This window comes from Peromyscus maniculatus, chromosome 4 (genome assembly GCF_049852395.1).
Source record: "Peromyscus maniculatus bairdii isolate BWxNUB_F1_BW_parent chromosome 4, HU_Pman_BW_mat_3.1, whole genome shotgun sequence".
Classification (NCBI taxonomy): domain Eukaryota; kingdom Metazoa; phylum Chordata; class Mammalia; order Rodentia; family Cricetidae; genus Peromyscus; species Peromyscus maniculatus.
In genome coordinates, this window is record NC_134855.1 from 129,021,584 (window position 1) to 129,037,177 (window position 15,594).

At 44.2% G+C, this 15,594-nt stretch overlaps 1 protein-coding gene and 1 non-coding gene across 5 annotated transcripts in view; one reads left to right on the top strand and one right to left on the bottom strand.

The window, feature by feature from the left end:
* Nucleotides 1-15,561, bottom strand: part of Abhd12 (abhydrolase domain containing 12, lysophospholipase) — an 83,365-nt gene extending 67,804 nt beyond the window's left edge. The window contains exons 1-4 of one of the 4 annotated variants that reach the window (XM_076570821.1): nucleotides 15,406-15,524; nucleotides 13,988-14,051; nucleotides 13,807-13,885; nucleotides 13,282-13,363 (exon numbers count right to left, since the gene is read on the bottom strand). In XM_076570821.1, coding sequence (XP_076426936.1) covers nucleotides 13,282-13,363; nucleotides 13,807-13,885 — 161 coding nt within the window. In that variant the 5' untranslated portion in view covers nucleotides 13,988-14,051; nucleotides 15,406-15,524. Of the gene's footprint in view, nucleotides 1-2,095; nucleotides 2,178-10,096; nucleotides 10,517-13,281; nucleotides 13,364-13,806; nucleotides 13,886-13,987; nucleotides 14,052-15,405 lie in introns of those variants that run through there. The other 3 variants (XM_076570820.1, XM_006985527.4, XM_076570822.1) reach the window with 3 other exon arrangements.
* LOC121829232 (small Cajal body-specific RNA 17) lies at nucleotides 8,427-8,565 on the top strand. Its single transcript, XR_006072015.1, has one exon.
* Nucleotides 15,562-15,594: the final 33 nt, after the last annotated feature.

The window sequence follows — 15,594 nt, forward strand, 5'->3', positions numbered from 1 at the left end:
ACAGAGAGAGAGAGAGAGAGAGAGAGAGAGAGAGAGAGAGAGAGAGAGAGAGAGAGAGCGCTTATTGTGTCATTCTTCTGCTCCAAAGCAGCCAGAAGCTTCTATTTAAGTGCCCCATTGTCAGAAAGGCTTCCTTCTCATTTAGACCACTACCACAGTGGCTTGTCCACAGCTGGTCTCTTGCTGGCTCTACAGCTCTCCTTAGTACCCAGAGCACCTACCATATTTCTCTTTGTCTCCTATCTTTCCCATAGGAAAGTAAAACCCATGATTGCTGCTGCAGTCTTATAAGTGTTATCATACCTAATAGATATTCAAACTGTTAAGAAAAAAAAAAATGGCTCAGGGCTGGCAGGATGGCTCAATGTGTAAGAGCACTTACTGCCAAGCTTGACAACCTGAACTTAATCCCTGGGATTTAACCATGGTAGAAGGAGGGAACTGACTCCCACAAACTGCCCTCTGGCCTTCACACATATGTCATGAGGCATACACACGAGGTGGGGCTTAGGAAAAAATGGCTTACAAAAGTGTTGGATGACTCAACCATACAGTTAGAGATGTTCTAAGGTCAACAGATACAGGGCTGACCCATGGCTCAATGGTCACCCAGATGCTTGCAGCCAAACCTTGAGGACCTGAGTTTGCTCTGGGACCTACATGGTGAAAGAAAAGAATGGATTCCTGTACCAGGTTTTTTCTTTTAGGCCACCAACTAGCTCCCAAATCATGACACAGAGACTTACTAGTTTTGAATGCTCCACCTCACTTAGCTCTTTTCCAGCTGGCTCTCTTAACTTAACCTGTTTCTCTTTATCTACCTTTTGCCTCCGGGCTTTTGACTTTTCTTTCTGTCTGTGCATCTTACTTTCACTGCTTCTCTAAGTCTGCTGGTTGGCTGTGGCTGCCTGGCTTCTGGCCCCAGGAATGTTCCTCCTTCTCTCCTTCTCTCGAGCCTAGATTTCTCCTCCTAGTTATTCCCTCTGCCTAGCAACCCCACCTATCCCTCTCCTGCCTAGCTATCAACCGGTCAGCTCTATATTAGACCAATCAGACACCTTTGGCAGGCAAGGCGAAACAAACACAACATATCTGTACATAATTAAACACACACCCTGACATTGCTAAACAAATGCAGCATAAACAAAAGTAACACACCTTTTACAATTAAAGTAATACTCTGCAGCATAAACAAATGCAACACATCTTTACCTAGTTAAGACAATATTCCACAACAGATTCCTGCAAGTTATTCTGACCTCCAGACAGTATTTGTGTGCGCCTCCCCGCCAAAAAAGCCACAAACAAATATATGTAATAAAAAAAAGATGTTTACCAACTAAGATACACTAAATGCACAACTATGAAGTGCTAGATTATAATCTGGGGGCAGGAATGGAAGGAAAAATAAATTCTTGACACAAGCTAACAGCTTTCTCAGTTCCTTAGCTTATAACATTAGTAATAACAATGGGATGGTTGCATGAGAAGATGCTACTGACTGATGCTCACCGGATGCTAGGAATTTTCCACACACCTGGGTCTCATCACAACCCAACTGGGAGACATTCTTATCCCCACATTACAGATGAGAAAAACAAACTCAGAAAGTTAAGCAGCTTATGCCAAGCCACAGATTCTGAAAAGACTCACTTGAGACTTAGATCACTATGTAGCATCCTATAAAATATGGAATTTAGAGCCGAGCAGTGGTGGCGCACACCTTTAGTCCCAGCACTCAAGAGGCAGAGGCAGGCGGATCTCTGTGAATTCAAGGCCAGCCTGGGCTACAGAGTGAGTTCCAGGACAGGCTCCAAAGCTACACAGAGAAACCCTGTCTTGAAAAAAACAAATGGAATTTAGCACAGGGAGACTAACCCAAATAACAGGTCCTCTAGATAATGGACATCCGAGTCCCGGCACTCTGGCTACCATCTTCCCTGTGTTGGCCAGTCCCTCTGTCCTGAAATCCCACATGCCCATCCCAACAAAGGATGAGACCAGTGACTTGCTGTGCTGACAGAGCCACTCACAAAGCCCAAATCCACTGAAACTTTAAGTTTTGTGGTACCAACAGCAGACAAAGAGCACTGACCTGAAGCTTGTCACAACTGTCGTTAAACATTCTTCCTGCATATTTTATCTGAAATGCAAGTGTTCTCTTGGGAGGAGTAGCAGGAATCTGAAACAGGATTCCCCCTTTATTAGCACAGACCTGATAAAGTGACTATCTTCCATGACTTTTTTTTAAAGTATTAAAAATATGTGTGCCATCATGGCACACATGTAAAAGTCAGAGGACAGCTTTGTAGAGTTCTCTCCCTTCTGCCCATACATAAGTTTCAGGGGTCAAACTCAGGTCACCAAACTTGTCCAACAAGCACCTTCACCCACTAACCCATCTTACTGCTCTTCCTTATCCAGCCACTTTTAAACTTTTAAAACATTTCACGGCTCTTTCTAAGGTGGCCTCCATGATCAGGTCAAGAACTTTCAATCTGACCCAAAGCATTTTCCACAATGTAGACGTCGGAGGACTCTAGAGGGCCCTGTGGTGATATATTGTGTACTCTAATAAACTTGCCTGAGGATCAGAGGACAGAGCCAGATAACCGATTAGACAGAGGCAGGCAGTGGTGGCACACACCTTTAATCCCAGCACTGGAGATCTCACGCCTTTGCTTGGGAAGCACACACGCCTTTAATCCCAGGAAGTGACGTGGCTGGGCAGAAAAAGGTACACAAGATAGAAGATATCTGGTTCTGGTTTTTATTAAAAGACCATCTAAGAGTCGAACAACAACGCCCTAGCGTGACAAACATGATTCTGGCAGGCCTTGCCATTCCCCAAGCCCCTTTTCCTTGCTAAAAATCGTTATATTACATTCTTAAAGCCAGCCACCAAGGTCGATTCCCTTATTTGGCCACTTCCTCCCCCCGAGGCTGACTGCCAATGTCCAGCTATCAAAGTATTGAAGTCCAGCAATCAAAAGCCTTCTTTTGGCTGCTCTAATTGGCATGTCCAATCAAAACAAACCAACTCATCCTAACACCAGGTTCCCCTTTTACCTTTATAAACTGCCATTTGCCTATGGGCTTCCTGTCTCCTTTCTATTCGGAGGCTGTCCTTTGTCCCTCCAGGACAAATATCCCTTCCCCCTCTCCTTTGTTCCTTTCCCCTTCTCCCTAGTCCTCTATCTCCTGTCTTTGTCTCTTATCCCCTGCCCTTTGTCCCTCTGGGGCAAAGAAATCTCCTTTGTGTTGAGAACTTGGTCTTAGGGTGTCTGGTGTTCACATTGGTCCCTTCAGACCTGTCTGTCAGAGCCATCACAGAAAGCTGCCTTGGGAAGGGGTAGTAACTGTGTGGGTTGAACGGAACTCTGAGTCAAACAGAAACATAAAAAATGCAGTCCTATTAAAATCTGGTGTCAGGCTACAGCACAATCATGACAAGGTAGGGCACACTAGGAAAAGGCTAACCCAAGGAGGTCTAGATGAAGTACAACAGACCAAGCCAACTTGCTACACTGGAACCACATGGGGCCAATTCTGTTGTTTTAGGTGCAGTAGAGAAAAACAGGAAAATAAAAGTCGGCTCTGAACTTCCTCTCATCTTAGGAAATTAAGCATGAAGAGACACACCACAGAGACGCATGGGGCGTGAGCTTCAGGTTATATCTTGGGAAGGCTAAGGTGAAGACATGGACACTGACCTCAGTCACCTGCCTTTCTGGGCTGTGGTGGTATTGTGTTCACCAAAATATTGTGTACCTTAATAAACTTACCTGGGGTCAGAGAACAGACAAGCCACTAGTTAGTCAGTGATAGCACACGCCTTTAATCCTAGTATTCCAGAGACAGAAATCCCTCTGGATCTCTGTGAGTTCAAGGCCACATTGGAAATAGCCAAGCATGGTGACACGCCTTTAATCCCAGAAAGCCAGCCTTTAATCCCAGGGAGTGGTGGTAGACAGCAGAAAGATATATAAGGCGTGAGGACCAGAAACTAGAGGCATTTGGCTGGTTAAACATGTGGCTGGTTAAGCATTCAGGCTTTTGAGCAGTAATTCAGCTGAGACCCATTCCGGATGAGGACACAGAAGCTTCCAGTCTGAGGAAACAGGACCAGCTGAGGAACTGGCGAGGTGAGATAGCTGTGGCTTATTCTGTCTCTCTGATCTACCAGCATTGACCCCAATAACTGGCCTCGGGTTTGATTTTATTAATAAGAACTTTTTTTTTTTTTTTTTTTTTTTTGGTTTTTCGAGACAGGGTTTCTCTGCGTAGCTTTGCGCCTTTCCTGGAGCTCACTTGGTAGCCCAGGCTGGCCTCGAACTCACAGAGATTCGCCTGTCTCTGCCTCCCGAGTGCTGGGATTAAAGGCGTGCGCCACCACCGCCCGGCTTAATAAGAACTTTTAAGATTCCTGCTACACTGGGCTATTCTAAAGTCAGCGGCATCTTGGATGAGGACCCTTCTCTGTCTGGATCAAGGGAAAAAAAAATGAAGGGTGTTGACTGTGTTCTTTGGTATTTATATGAAGAGTGATCCAACTATGAAACTTCCCATGCAGCTTATTGGTCTCTGTCCATCCCTGGATTTGGTCTAAAGGCTGGGAGAAGAAAGACCATTCCTATACATGTTATGCATGCCTTCTCAGGGTTCAAGTTAGACCACTTGAGCCTTTGATGAACACTGTCAAGAATTCCAGGGCTACAAGAAAAAAGCAAAACTCCTACAAAATTGTTCATCTGCCCTGTGCTCCTCAGACAAAGAAAATTAATATCACTCCTCTTCCCAGAGAGTACAGAGTACCTATATTAATTGTATCCTTATTTACCTTTAAAAATCACCCTTTGACCCACCCTTAAAACAAACAAAATGGGGGCTTTTGATCTCAAAAATTGTTTCCGTCTCAATTAGCTACAGTGTTTTTGTTGGTGGTGTTTGTTTTTGCTTTTTAAAGCTGATGAGACCATGTACAAAACACAATACCCCACACAAACAAACAAAAACCAACACCACAGGGCATAATGGCTAATGCACCCTTCAGCCAGAACCATTTCTAGTGACCCTTGGCATCCTCCAGCCCTCCTAGAATAAGAAATACTTTCTTGGGAACATTTCCTCAAATTCCAGTGTAGTCTGTACTAGACATATCATTAGTCTAAATCAAGAAGGGGAGGAAATATTTAATAATATTAGGGAAATAGCCTCAGATAGAGAGAGGCAGGAGAAGCTAAATTAAGTAGATGATTAGACAATATTCCATGAACATGTAAGTCAGCAAAAGTGAACCAGACAGTAGGAAAGCCTAAACACTGATAGCCTCGAACAATTTGTAACAGTTAACAATACACTATATGCTAAAGGAGTTCCATACTTAGGCAGTTTTACATGGGAATTGTATAAATTTTAAAGAAACAGACAATTTTGAAAGTATTTTAAATTGAGCCAGGTCTGGGAGAAAGGCCTGTAATCCCAGCACTTGAAGGCTGAGGCAGGCGGACCAAGAATTCAAGGTCATCCTTGGTTACACAGGTAACTAGATAACAGCCTGGGTTATTTAAAACTCTGTCCAAAGTAGTTTAAAATGCCTTACATAGAGGGAAAGAGCTGTACCCGGATTCCCAGGTTGGCCAGGCTGACCCCAAACTCCTGGGCTCAAGCATCTTCCTCTGCCTCAACCCCCACAGGCCACCACACCTGGCCAGTGAAACTTTGAAATAAACTATAGACAACGCTGAAACAATGATAGAGACAGCAATAAAAGAAGAAGTGTGGGGGTTTGGAGAGATGGTTCAGTGTTAAAGAAAGGCATGGACAAATCTTTCAGAGGACCTGAACAGTTCCCAATACCATGTCAGGTTGCTCACAACCACCTATAACTCCAGTTATCGGGGATCCCACACCTCTGGCCTGGGTACCTGCACTCATATGCATGTTCATGTAATTAAAAATATAATAAATCTTTAAAAAAAACTATTCATTATGCCAGTACTGAAAAAAAAATTAAGAAAATTCTAGATGAGCCTTACAAATAATGATGTATAATTTCTGAATAAAATATCAATATACTTCTATATAATAATACTTATCCCCAAAATGGAATGATTTTATAATTTTAAAAAAAATCGGCCCAGCGGTGGTGGCGCACGCCTTTAATCCCAGCACTCGGGAGGCAAAGCCAGGCGGATCTTTATGAGTTTGAGGCCAGCCTGGTCTACAGAGCGAGATCCAGGAAAGGCGCAAAGCAACTCTGTCTCGAAAACCCAACAACAACAACAAAAATCTATTACCTGTTATATTAAAGAGAAAAACACTATGAATCTGCCACAGATGCTAAAATGGCATTTAAAAAAAAAACCCAGCTACCATTTTTTACTAAAAAACATCACCAGCAACACACCCCTTACCAAAATAACTAGCATGATGCTTAATGGCAAAAAACACCAAAAGCATTATCAATAAAGTCATGAAGGTGCCCAGTATCATCCATAGTTCTTGGCTGTCAGTAAAGTTATTGAACTACCAAAGGTACCTAGTATCACCCATAGTAACTGACTACCATAAAATCATGAACTAGTCAATGGTACCCAGTATCACCATAAGTACTTGGTTGTCAGTAAATCATGAACTTGTCAAAGATGTCCAGTATCAACAGTGCTTGGCTTTCTGTCTGGAAAGACCATGAGTCAGAAAAGACAAAGGAACAAGTGACATAAAACCTGGAAGACAGGGATAAAATTCTTACTACTTGTAGCTGCCATAACAGAATACTCAGAAAGTCAAAGAGAGTCAATTGTAACAACTATGAGAAACAATGTTACTAGTTATGACTAATAAAACTACATGGTACGATAAAGGATCCTATTTTCAACAACAACAGCAAATCAAATAATTAGGATAAAAACGTATAGGAGAGGCCAGGAAGATGACTCATCCAGTAAAGGCACTTGTCATCTGAGCCTGGAGAACTGAGTTCGAACCTAGAACCCACATAAAGGTAGGAGAAAAATTGTCTTCTGATCTTTACATGGTACATGTACTTTCATACACATATCATACACACACAAAATAATATATAAAAAGAGTGTATAGAATTTTTCTAAAGGAAGTACATAGGTAGGGAAAAAGGAAAAAAACAGAATTTTAAGATAATCAGTAAAACATTTCTAAGAATTTAGGAAATTTGAGTGCAGACTGGATAGTACATATAGTTGATATATGGTACTATCACTATTACATTGTTTCAAATAATTTTTTTTTGTTCAAGTTACCCTAAAGTGCTTGAAAATAAAATTTGTAAGCTGGATGGTGGTGGCACATGCCCTTTAATCCCAGCACTCAAGAGGCAGAAGCAGGCAAATCTCTGAGTTCAAGACCAGCCTAGTCTACAGAGCTAGTTCCAAGATGGCCAGCCAGGGCTACCCTGTCTCAAAAAACCAACCAACCAACCAATCAATCAATAAAATTTGTTTAAAAGTATCTAGCCCCCACCCTGCAAAAGAATGCAGAGAAGAGAGATGATCCAATACTCATCAACAATGAAAGCTTGAAAGTGTGTGACAGATACATAGAGAACCATTATATGTTTTCTTCACTTTCATGTATCTGAAAGTATCCAAGGAATGGAGTTAAAAGAAATAGGCAAGGTCAAAATGTGGTAATTATACACCGTCTTAAGGACAGGCAACTTACAATGATGGAGGTCACAATCAGTACTAATTCTTCAGTGCATACTTTGGCTTTACCTGTCAGTTATAAACACACCCTTTGGCCCAGCAATTCCACTTCTAGGAATTTATTCCATAGATACTCGTTTATTCAACGAGCATTTTTTTTTTTTTTACTACCTACTATTTGGCAAGCACTGGGATACTGAGGTGGAGAAAGCAACCTGCTCTTATTGCATTTCCATTCTTGTTGGGGAGGAGACAGGTAAAGTAATTCAACAAGTATGCATGCAATTATAACAATTACAATGCCAGGTAAGTGATAAGGTAGACAGGGCTGGGCTGGGCTGAGTGAAGCACCAGAATGTCTTGTAAAAGCAGCCGGAAAGAAAGCTATTGGGTAATACTCCAATCGGGCCTTCCTTCATTATGCTTTATTCCCCTAAAGCCTCTGTTCATTCAGAGGATGTGGGCACCATCTGAATGCTTCTCTTTGTCCACAATATTAATCAGGACCTTTTAATACAAGGAAGGTGTCAGGGCAGTATTCCCGTCCCCTGAACATTACTGTGCATAGCAATTTGATTTTTTTCAAAGGAAGAACTTCTAAGTTATTTAAGTTATATGCAAAGCATATAAATAAAAATGTATTCGACTGATGGCGGAGGCCTGAGCTAGTAGTCTAGGGGTTTCGGTCACGGGTAGCTGGGGCGTCTGGAGAAGGAAGGGGAAATGCGGTAGAGCAGGGTGCACCTGGGTCCCCGACCCAGGCCCGAGTGAGCCCGAGTATTTTCCTTATATGATCAGGCCTCATGTGGCCGGCGCTGCTGGTCTGGAGCCTGAGAAGATTATGAAAACGTGGCAGGTGATGGGGCCAGGGGACCTGGTGCAGGGAGCTGAGGGGTGAGGGGCTGAGGGTAAAATTAAAAAAAAAAAAAGTAATCGAACTATCAAAGGTTTTTAATGCAGGCAAACTTTTCTTAAGAGAAAGTAAAAGGAGTATATCAGTTTTACAAAAGGTTAATCACCTGCTAGTTAATTTTTAATTACATGTAATACATTTATTTTATGTGCATGTATGTGAGGTGGATTGCATGGAGGTCAAAGGCCAACTTTCAGGAGATAGTTCTCTCCTTCCACCATTAGGACCCAGGATGGATCTCAGGTCATTAGGCCTGATGGCAGGAGCCTTTACCAAGTAGGCAATCTCACCTACCCCTTGATAGTTAATTGTACCCACATACAAAACAAAACCAGCCAGTTTGAGCCCTTCTGCAAGACTGAGAATCACTGACTTCAGAGTTCTCCATAGCTTAAGTTCATGACCTTTTACCACAGAGCTTCAAGCTCTGATTTTCTTTCTATTTAGGTAAATATTTTACATATACATAAAGAACGTTCAACTGATGTAAAAAGAAATGACTGCTACGATTCCTGTCTTGGGAATACTGCAAAGCAACATCTCTGATCATGAACTATCAAGACTTCAAAACTTTCAAGAAAGATAATAATCTACAAATTGGCAAACTGTCAGATTAAGAAACCATCACAGAGGGAAAGAAACCTATGAAGTATGCTATTTCAATTTTGAAATCAGCTTTACATAACTGTACTCTTCTCCATTCCAAAGGGAGGATGCAAAACTAACTAATCAACCAACCCCAGAAGACTTCAGGACCTTACAAAGTGATTCTCAATGACCAATTCTTGTACAGACTTCAAGTGCCTGGAGCCACCTGCATAGCCAACCACCGGTTCCCTCCAATAGCTGAGTATGGATGATGCATCCATCCTTTCCCTTAGATACTACAAACGGCCTAACCCTAGAAAGAGGGTCGGCGAATGTTGCTCTGAAATAGTTACCTGGGAGGAACTACCGAAGGGAAGTACCAAGCCCTCGTAAATTTCCAGACAGAGGAGCGCTGCGTTTGAGCTCCGTTTGAGGTCAAGGCAAAGCAAGTGATGTGGCTAACAGCATTTGCAGGGTCTGAGGTCCACCCTGCGTGGCCCTCTTCTTACACACGGCCTTTCTGACTCCTCAGGAGACTCTTCCAGGGCCAGTCAGGACTGCTGGACCCCTGACTGCTACTGACCCAATCGCTAAGTATCCCTACGGGCTAACCTGATAAGGGTCTCCAAGCCAGAGTGTTGGGTGGGTTTAGTGAGAAGCCCGTAGGGTAGGGGCGGACGCCAGGGAAGCAAGGATGGAAGGAACGCTCCGGACGCAGGTGCCTGGAGGAAAGAATGGGGTTGGATGGTCCCTGCAGGCCAGATGAGGGGAGGCAGTCTGAAGAAGGGTCGAAGAGGACGCCGGGAGGATGGGACGCTGGGATGCTCCCACGGCAGATCCCGGAAGGTGGGGGCGTGGGACTAGCTGCCTACCAGGTGAGGGGCCCGTGAGTACCCGCGCCGCGTCTCACCTGCCCAGCGCCCGCTTCATGCCCGCGTCGGCTTCGCTGCGCGGCTCTGCCGGCCCCTTGCCCGCCAGACGCAGGTTCTGTTTCAAGCGGCAGTCCGCGTCCAGCGCCGCGGCGGCCGAGCCGGAGGAGGACGAGTCGGAGGCGGCGCAGCGCTCATGCTCCAAGGTGACGGGCTCGGTCCGCTTCCTCATCCCGCGGCCCTGTCGGCCGGCAGTCCTAGGCGCCTTGGCTTCGCCTGCCCGCCCGCCTGCGCCGCCCTGGCCGCAGTCTCCGCCGCGCACAGCCGTCACCGCCGGGAGCCCGGAGCCCACTGCCCGTCACATCCCAGCCCAGGCCGCGGCGCCCGCTATGGACCAGCGCCGGAGGCCGGTCGGCCACCGCGGCCAATCAGCGCAAGACTCTAGACAGCTCCGCCCCCCCAAGACACGCCCCCATCACCTCCCCTCTGGTTCCGCGGGCAGCAAACCCAGAATCCCCGGCGCCAACAACAGCCATCTTGGAGAAGGGCAGAAGAAGCTCAAGCTTCGGGTCATTGTCAGGGCAAAGCTGATCGGAAGTGTCTCGCTGCAATTATACGGTGGATTAGGGTCGGTTTGGGTTTTCGGGCTGAGTTGCTCTAGGTGCTAGGTGTCGTTTGCAGACAGATTCAGGCATGCCTCATCTCAGTGGTCCAAATGGTGAGGACCCAGGGAGTCAGAAAGGGCCCTAGAGGGCGCTAGCTCCCCTTGCAGGGCAAAATAGGCGCCCTCCACTCTCTCTCTGGGGGGCTTTGGCTCCCCTAATACGTGAGAATCCCCAGATATTCTTACGGTTTGTTATACTCAACAAAAAGCTTTACCTTAAAAGAGAAGAAAAGAAAAGAAAAAAAGCACGCTCTCCTGTAGCTAATGTATCATTTAAAACAAGTTTACATTTACTTTTTGTTCTTTGAATGTAAGAAAATGAACTGCCTACATAGGCTTTGAAATCTCTTATTAAAATTTGGATCTTCACAAAAATGATTAGAAATGGTGGAGGCCAGGAAATCCGTTTCAAAGATGAATTTGTACTTATGACACCCGAAATTAAGTAATAATTCAATCCACCCAGGAAAAAAGGAAAGGACACTTTTCATGAATGTAGCTTTTTATAGTTTTTGCTTTGTTTGATATGGTATCATTAGTTTTACTAATGACCTACAACCAAGAGATACATATTTAGTTGCCTATTTAGTCCAGCGTTCCTTTTGTAATTTCAACATATGTGTCAATCAGTTTGAAAACCATTGGCAACTGATAAAGATTAAAGATTAAGAATTTAGAAATGTAAGGGGTTATGTTGTTGGCTTTGTAATGGTATTTTAAAGTTGCCCGAGAATTTCTTTGACCATTTTGCTATATCACAACCTATATTCATACCATGTGAATATCTACAAACAACAAAAACAGTACAGTAGATTTGAAAATTCAAGAAGCAAAATGCTTAAACATAATTTTTAACTTACCAGTCATAAAATCTTTATAGGAAAACAAAAGAGCAGGATGCCCTAGTAGGACATGCCTGAAGTAATTACAAAGGCTGAAGCAGGAGGCTGCAGGCTGCAGGCCAAGCAGGTAACTTAGTGGACCCTACCTCCAAATAAGAGAAATAAAAAGAGCTGGATATAGCTCAGTGATAGTACTTCCTTAGTGTACCAGAGGTTCAGGGTTCCATTACCCAGACCAAAAAAAAAAAAAAAAAAAAAAAAAAAAATCTGGAGGGAGGAGACAGAAAGAGGGGCTGGGGGGCGTGCTAGACTTTGTCCATATAATCTTCATCTCCTGGTCTCCTAGTGCTTAAATACACTACCACACTGGGTAAGCCCCCACTGTATCTCTGGTCTCTGGGTCATACCTTTCCTGAAACTAAGACTCTTTCTGCAAAGGTCTACTCCTTGCTGACTTTTTTTTTTTTTTTTTTTTGGTTTTTCGAGACAGGGTTTCTCTGTATACTTTTGGAGCCTGTCCTGGAACTTGCTCTGTAGACCAGGCTGGCCTTGAACTCACAGAGTTCTGCCTCCTGAGTGCTGGGATTAAAGGTATGTGCCACCACAGCCTGGCTCCTTGCTGACTTCTAATAGGCACCCAACTCTCCTACTTTATGTTCATCTGTAGTCTTTCCCTCATGAGGAATGGAAACTCCATCCTTACCCTTCTTGGAGTCCTTCTGGGCTCATTCTTGATTTTTCCTTTCTTATATCACACTACACCAGTCCTCAAGTTCTGTCAGCCCTCTATTCAGAATCCAGTATCTAACCACTTCCTGTTTTCTGTACCAGTCCCCATGCTGACCAAGCAGCCACCATGCCTCAGTTGGATTATTTCAGAGGTCTAAGTGGTCTTTTGCCTTTACTTTTGCTTTACCTCCTTCTAACTCATCTGCCAGAGGATTTCCTTTTTTAACTAGGTCTGAATCTGTCACTAAAAACACTTCAGTGGGTCCACCACTCTCAGAACGGAAAGGCTATATACAAAAGGCTCTTCAGTAGCCTACTTGACAGAGCTCCAGCCCCCCTCAGGTGCCAGCCTCTCCCAGGATCATGGCTGCCTCCCTGCTGGTCCTTCACAGTGCCACTCGGCCCCTCCCTAAGACCTGGGCACTTTGACTCTTGTTACCCCAAAGCTCTGCCTCCCTAAAGCCCACATCTACAGAGTTACTCCCCTGCCCATGAGAACTGTGTTTGCTGGACAGTACAGAACCCTCAGACTCTCTCATCTTTGCTGTGTTCCCCTTCCTTGGTTTATTCTTGTTAGTGCTTATCACCAAAATACTTGACATTGATACATCTTTATCTGTATTGATGTTTTCCACACTGCAAGATAGACTCCAAGAAAGGGCCTTGTTTACTGCATTATCTTCAGTATCTGGACCAAGGCTTGGCTCATAGTACACACTTCATAAATATTTGCTGAAGGGAAGACTGAATCATCAAGACTGCTCACAGGTATACTACTGTTCCCATTTTAAAAGTAAAGAGGCCTAAGGGTCAATAAAGGACTTGCCTCCTGGCTGAAATTGAAAAGATGCATGGCTGAGAAGGTTGTAACTACCAGCCTGTGAATTACGATCTTGCAGCAGTATAATTGGGTGTTTAATCAACATTAACCCAAGTATCCCTAACAGAGGGGGAAAAAAGGACATCCCTATTTACTTAGCTATCTACCTACCTATCTATTGTTTTCGGAGACAGGGTCTCACACTCAAGCCCAGGTTGGCCTGGAACTCTCTGGACTGCTCTTACTTCAGCATCTGGAATGGTAGAATTACAGGCATGAGCCATAACACCTGGACAAGTGGTTCCTTTTTAAAGTGGGGCATTCCCATACCCACTTTGCAGATAATGTATGTCCTTGTTAGATCAGAAGCTGCAGCCTCACAGATCAGGCCACACTCCCAGCACTCTCCCTCCCTCCAGGATCAGCTACAGGAACATGACAGGCCATGCTATGACTCTGAAGTCAAAAGGCAGAATCTTGCCTGCTCCCCTAGTTGACCCAGAAACAGAGACAAACTGACTTCAAGCAGCCAGCATGTAGTGTGGGTTACTTTCCATGCCTATGCCTTCTGGCTTTGGACCACATCCCTCTGAAGCATTTTAGAGAAGACCTCTGCTTAGTCTGGTGGAACAGGAGTGTCTGTCTTCAGAACCCCACCATGCTCGTATGTGGCATTAATAAGTACCAAAGCTCTACCTGAAGGACAGTTTGTCTCAGCACTTCTCTCTGAACCACCTCTCTCAACACTGTCCAGCTCCTCTAGCAATCTTGACATCTACATTTGCAAAAGAACAACACAAAAATCCATTACTGCTTTATAGAAATTAATAGCACTTTTTCAAAAATCAGCTAAATAGTGAGGCAAGGTGGCACCTACCCAGGAGACAGAAGCAGGTGGATCTCTGTGAGTTTGAGGTCGGCCTGGTCTACACAGTGAGACTCTGTCTCAAAACAAAAACAAAAAATGCTAAATAAAGCAAGTGGTTTTTATCTTGGATTATGTAAGGTTAGGAAATTTCCCATCATCATGTAGTTGAATGTGTCAATTGGTTTTTTTGTCAATTTGACACAAACCTAATCATATCTGGGAGGAAGGAATCATGAGGAATTGCCTTCATCAGATTGGTCAATCTGTGGAGGCATTTTCTTATTTATTGACTTGGGATGGCCCAGACCCCTGAGGGGAGTGTCACCCCCAGGCTGGTGGTTCTGGGTAAAGCAGGGTGAGTATGCCATGAGAAGCCAATAAGCAGCCTTCTTCCAAGGCCTCTGCTTGAGTTCCGGCTCTGGGTGACTACAACTGTACACCAAAACTAACCCTTTCCTTCTCAGTTTGCTTTTGGGCTTGGTGGGTGTTTTATCACAATAAAAGAAGGCAAATCAAGACTTTTTTTAAAAAAAAACTTAACTTTTTTTTTTTTTTTTTTTTTTTTTTTTTAAAGATGGGCTCCTGGTGGGCAGGGATGGCACAGGTCTTTAATCCTAGCACTGGGATCTCTGCATTTTGAGGCTAGCCTGGTCTACAGAGCAAGTTTCAGGACAACCAGGGCTGTTACACAGAGAAACCCTGTATCGAAAAACAAACAAAAATAAAAAGGATGGGCTCCTTTAGAATTCCTGAACTGAAGTAATCTGCCTTCTTCAGCCACAGAAGTTTTGTGACTGCAGGCATTCCACCACAGTATTATGCCCAACTTTGAACTGCTGTTATCTGTGACGTTTCCAGTTGGCAAATATTTTTAAATAACTGCTTTAAAAATCAAAGAGTGCCAGAGCTGAAAGTGCAAAGCACAGAAAATAGGTTTTAATTATTTTAGAAGCTGTGTGGCCTTCAGTAAATTAACTGTTCTGGTTTCCTTATCAGTTCTACATACCCCTTAGGGAGAATTGAGAATTAACTGAAATAAATTATAGTCCCTACCATACAGAAAGTACCCAATAAAAGATGGTTTCTCAGCCGGGCGGTGGTGGCGCACGCCTTTAATCCCAGCACTCGGGAGGCAGAGCCAGGTGGATCTCTGTGAGTTCGAGGCCAGCCTGGACTACCAAGTGAGTCCCAGGAAAGGCGCAAAGCTACACAGAGAAACCCTGTCTCGAAAAACCAAAAAAAAAAAAAAAAAAAAAAAAGATGGTTTCTCTTCAATGTCAAACAACCGGCACTGCAGAGCTAAAACGAAACACTGCGTCACAACTAGTTTCTCCACTTTTCCTCTTAACTTGAAGGTTCCCCTTGGAATCTAAAGACAATTAACTCAAATAGAAAAAATAAAAAGAAGGGAAGAATGTGCACTTTACTTTGCTGCACAATCGAAAACAGCTCTTTGGTTCAGCTTAGGGTCTCGGACGCATCTGACTTGCCCGGCTTTGCCAGGGAAAAATCATCCTCTTAACCCCTCCTTTCCCTGACTCCCAGTGCGGCTACTCAATGAGGTCAAATGTCCCCGCTCGGCTGCCATAGGGCCCCACCCCCATCAGACAGCGCCC